The sequence below is a fragment of the Vigna radiata genome, chromosome 8, assembly GCF_000741045.1.
Source record: "Vigna radiata var. radiata cultivar VC1973A chromosome 8, Vradiata_ver6, whole genome shotgun sequence".
In the NCBI taxonomy this organism is placed as follows: Eukaryota; Viridiplantae; Streptophyta; class Magnoliopsida; order Fabales; family Fabaceae; genus Vigna; species Vigna radiata.
In genome coordinates, this window is record NC_028358.1 from 38,663,484 (window position 1) to 38,668,745 (window position 5,262).

Sequence of the window (5,262 nt, forward strand, 5' to 3'; positions counted from 1 at the left end):
TGTAAGTGGGTTGTATTTTTCAAACCCAACCCGGCCCGAACCCGTGACGGGCCGGGTTGGCTCGCGGATTGTGACCCATTTTGACTGCTCTAATATATATATATATATATATTATTACAATTTAATTTTCATTTAACATTCTTGAGATTAATAAAATATTTTTCTAGTCATTTATTAGCTAGTACTATTTGCGTCAAAATATAATAAAAAACTTATATTTAGTTACATATTTTCAACTAATGGAGTGTATGTGATGATAGACATATGGTTGATGTTACAAAAATATTGCTAACGTTAACACATTTTGTTTGGAGGTAATGCGTTATATTTACCACATCATCTTTACAATATTTTTGTTTATCAATTTTACAGAATCACTGAATTATTATATTTAAATAAAAAATTAAATATATTTTTATTTCCTATACTTTGAAACGATTTTGGTTTTAATCTCTTTCATTATAACATTTGGATTATTTTTGACACATTTTTGATTCAATGTTAACTGAGAAACGCGTTTAAAATAATAAATAAAGTTTAAAAAATTTAATAAAAAGAACTAAAACCAAAATTTTATATGGTTGAAGTACTAAATTGGAGAAGGATTAAAACCAAAATTGCTCCAAAGTATAGAAAAAAAAACATATTTAATCCTACAGTGGTGAGACTAGCTAATAAATCACTGAATTATTATATTTTAAAAAATTGTCCAGCTAGACTCAATTATAATTACAAAAGTTCAGCCAAAATTGATTTTTAATTATGGTCATTGTCGAAAATAAATTATATGTTTTGTTTTTTAACAGCAAAATAAATAAAAAACTGATATATAAATTTCAAATATAAACATTGGTTTAATGAAAGTAATGAAATGGTCTAAAAAAAATACAAGAAAAATAAAAAGCAATTCAAACTAATTCACTGAAACCATCCAATGATCGGACCAATATTAGACGATTCTTGATCCATTGGTTAAGTTTCATGATCTGCTCAGGTTTAATGAACAAACCTGTTCTGACCAACCATCCAGATTCTCAGAGTTAGTTGCAGACCGGTTATTTTTTAAACAATAACAATCTAATGCCAATGAGGCATTATAACCAACAAAAGATCATCACAAATCCAAAGTCACATCCCACAAAATGAGATCTTATCCACGAACAATCAATCTCCAAAATAAAATGCTGTCCAGGTTAATAAAAACAAGATTTACACGGGCCCAAAAAAACTTTATAAACCAATAAAAAAATAAGATTAGACGAGTTTGAAAAATTGGCTACCATTTCACCCTGCAAATTCCTGTACATTGCCATCTATTCAATTAAGGTTCGCCAGGCTTACCCTAAGCCTTATAATGACCTCAATATTCACAAAGATATATATATATATATATATATATATATATATATATATATTTTATTTTTATTTTTGAGAATATGTTAGAACAGCACTGCTTGGCAGTTACGGGAGGTACCAGACAACTGGGAGATCCCAGACAATATATACCTAGCAGCAAAACTTTGGATTTACATGATATATAATAATCAAGGAGAGATACATCTCCCTAATGATCTTAAGTTTCCAACAAAAACCCACAAAAAAGCACATAAAGCAATAAGAATAGGGAAGAAAAGGAATGAAAATCCCTTTCTGCCTGCTTTCTTCGTAGTTGCAGTGTCTTTACCTGCAGTAATGTTTGTGTGCCTGATCTTTACCCTGCTGAAGCTAGACATTCGATTCAAAGCTCGATTCACCAAAGCACTTTCTGCAGCTGATGCAGGAGTAGTAGGTATTGACTCAACAAAGGCCCAGAGAGAAGAGGAGAAGCTACTTGTAGAAACATCTTCCATTGTGCTACTTTGATTGTAATTGCCTTCCGTAGGAAAGCTGAGAGATTCACACACAACACCTAAAACAAGACCAAAAGAAAAAACTAGCATATATCAGGGGATAGCCTAAGACATTTGTTTTAGATTTTACAAAACAGACACTTGAAACTGGCTCGGCTCTCATTTTCCCAGAGGGAACATAAAATCAGAAAACTTAATTTGAGTTTTAAAAGCTATCAAAATGGCACAAATTTTATACTCCAGAAAATTTCCTGCCATGCATATAAGCTGGCATGTCAATCAAGAGCATTAAACTGTGAAGAGCTCAGAACAAATGAGATGGGAAGCTTGCATCTCCATCCGAATCAAAGAGTAAAATCATTTTTGGGCAGGGGAGCAACACTGCATCATGTGCTGTTGACTATACCTGGGGATGATAGTGAGAAAGAATCGACAAAGCCTTCTTCTGATGGAATTAGGGTGTTTCTTTCACCATGCATCCAGAATTCACCAACAGTTTGGTTGGCATCCTCTCGGCCGGATTGCAACTGGAAACTTTGACTTTCGATATTGTTGCTGACAATCGCATTTGTATATGCACGTGAATCTGGTTCGTGAATTATTGGCCCCAGGTCACGAAGAAACATCTCTGCATCTTGGTAGAGATCAAATTCACTTAACCCGTCTTCAAACTGCGGGTACTCCACTGGATTTTCCACATTTGCCAGTGCAGGATCATTATCAATGAGATCATTAATTTCCAAAAAGCCAACCTTATCCAAGTCAAGCCCCTTTCTTTGGATGTTGGAGGCAGAAGAAACCTCAGAAGCTTCAGAAACTTGTAAATGAGAAGTAACTGGCTGGTTGAAGTCAAAGCTGGGCTGCACATCAAAATATTGACAGCAAGGATCGGTTGTCTCACTGTACATAGGCACCTCAGAGAACTGATCCACAACAGTACTTTGTGTTTCTTCAGTAACAACCTACACAATTTTAGGACAAATATCAGTAAATGACTTTCAGAAACGACAAGAAGAAATTAAAAGGGCAACAAATCATCAGTAGCTAGGAAAAATCTGATAAAGATCGAAAGGAAGACCAACATTACAATCAACAAATAAATGAGACTGCCTTCTAGTTTCTTTATTTCAGTAGAGATATTCAAAATGTATTATTTTTCAGCATTCACGAATCCAAAACCACAACATATAGCAGCTTTTCACAAATTATTGCAGTCATATCAGAAGCCAGTTTATCAACAACAACGTCAACAATAATCTTTATCCCCTCAGGCAAGGGAAATCAGTTCATAGACAAAAAGATCAGAACTCGGAAAAGTATAAATAATTACATATATAGTATATGCTGCTAAAGGTTTCCTACCCCTTCACCCTACCCACATCATAAACAAAAAGGATATGAAGATGGATCTAAATCAAATAAGAAAATATGAGAAGATCACAGACCTGAGGAAAGTCAAGATAACCATTCACATGCTGCTGATCAAGGACAAGCTCATCATCCAAAATTTCTCTAATGATGTCATTGATTTCATCATCAAGCAAAGGATGCAGTGAACTCCCATTCTCAGGGACAACATTTGGATCCTCCTGATCAGTTATGTTAATATTAAAATCCACAATGTCATCATCCGCTGCCCACTCTTGTTCATTAAATGGTGCACCATACTGTTCACCATTTTTAGGACCAGGTCCACTTTTCTTGAAAACCTTATAAAGTGCATAGTAGTCCTGATAATGAATTTATATAAAAAACTTAAAGTCAGTACATTTACTCTTACCATCATCAAAACAATAAGGAAAACAGAAAAAAAGTTTGAAGCAAAATGGGCACTTAAAATGGTACCTTAACACCTTGGCATCTCTTAAGCTCCTCTTCATCCATGGTGTATTCGTGCATAACCCAATCAGTCCGCGTTCCACTGGGAGCTCTGCCTATGTAGAAAACCAGGGTTTTTTTCACTCCAACTGCCCTAGAATTGCATATCACATTACGATCCTTTCCTGTTGCCTTCCAGTATCCATGTCTGGTGGCTCGATTAGACCTTGCACCATTAGGATATTTCCTATCTCTGTGACAAAAAAAGAACCATTGCCTATCTCCAGTTTTCAGTATGGATTGCCCTGCAAAATATTAGAAGCCATTAATTAGCTAGTATCCAAACAAGAATAAACTGAATGGCAGACAAAATTTTATGAATCAGATTAAATAAATATTGAGACTGAATATGCAAGATAAGTATAGATGCACATAATATCAAAATCTATATAATTTTTGTGTAAGATAAGCCAAAACTTTAGAACTAAAAAGCATTCACAATATTGAAACATCGATACCTATGAAATACCCACCATATCAATGAAGAGATCTCGAAACAACCCCCGAATATATATATAAAAAAAAAAAAAAAAGAAGAAGAGAACATAACTAGAGCTGTCGTAAATGAAATCATCTGTCTACAAAGCTAAGGAAAACAAAACCCCTGTGAGCATCCTAACATAAAAACAAAACATATTCAAAGCAACACAAATATAACCTGAACCGCTTATTAGAGCTAAAAATAAAACACCAAATAACACTCATCGAAGTAAACCAAGTCAACGATTGGTACTGCAGCAAAAAAATCGCACCCAAAACATCACTTCATCAAAATGCTAAGATCAGTCATAACAAATATTCACAACATGAAGATCTGAATACCCATCCCCACATCAACTTCTAATCGAACAAAAACAACGAAATGAAAAGAAACACAAACCCAAGTCAACGTCATAACAATCAGTCAATCATCGACTAAAAAAATTATAAAGTATAAAGAGGAGCGATCAAATACCAGGCAACTCCTCAGGATCCCACTTATACACATCGGTTTCACGAATAACGTTGAGCTTCAGCCTCTTCCCACAAATCTTCCGCTTCAGATAGTACATCACCAACTCCTCATCCGTAGGATGGAAGCGAAAACCCGGCATCGACGACATCATCTGGCTGAAACAATCAGCGGAACCATCTCCCGAAGCCTCACCCATTATCGACCGTGAGCAAAAACCAAACAACGTCGATCACCCACACCAAAAACTACCACTTTCAAGATCAAAACCAAAACCCCAACAATATGACACGACCCAAGCCTTGTGTACTCGAAACCGGCGATCGAATCCTAGAATCAAAAAGCCTAACCAGGGAAATAGAGAGCAAAAATTTGGGAATAAAGAAGCGGCGAAGCAAAAATCCCACAACTACATGGTACAAATCGAACCTCTGGGTGAGAGGATTCGAAGACAGAGCTGCGGAACGAAAAGCCTAAGCCAAGGGTGTTAGAAAGGAAAGAAACGCGTGAATTGGGAAAATTGTGAGAGGTTTTCGTTTGGGTTTGGGATAGTGTTGCGGTCAAAGAAGGAAGCTGATATCA

At 35.5% G+C, this 5,262-nt stretch overlaps 1 protein-coding gene across 1 annotated transcript; it reads right to left on the bottom strand.

Annotated features, from left to right (window-relative positions):
• Window positions 1–1,454: 1,454 nt before the first annotated feature.
• Window positions 1,455–5,262, bottom strand: LOC106772322 (NAC domain-containing protein 17). Its single transcript, XM_014658685.2, has 5 exons — window positions 4,684–5,262; window positions 3,696–3,973; window positions 3,296–3,580; window positions 2,257–2,812; window positions 1,455–1,909 (listed from the first exon to the last, which is right to left on the bottom strand). Exons 1-5 carry the CDS (start codon window positions 4,877–4,879, stop codon window positions 1,545–1,547), a joined length of 1,680 nt encoding a protein of 559 aa, XP_014514171.1. The 5' UTR covers window positions 4,880–5,262; the 3' UTR covers window positions 1,455–1,544.

Coding starts and splice junctions, on each gene's coding strand:
- LOC106772322 (XM_014658685.2), bottom strand. CDS start 4,879: ATGGGTGAGGCTTCGGGAGATGGTTCCGCTGATTGTTTCAGCCAGATG. Junction 2,813..3,295: donor GTTATCTTGACTTTCCTCAG/GTCTGTGATCTT, acceptor AAAATTGTGTAG/GTTGTTACTGAAGAAACACA. Junction 1,910..2,256: donor TTTCTCACTATCATCCCCAG/GTATAGTCAACA, acceptor GTCTTGTTTTAG/GTGTTGTGTGTGAATCTCTC.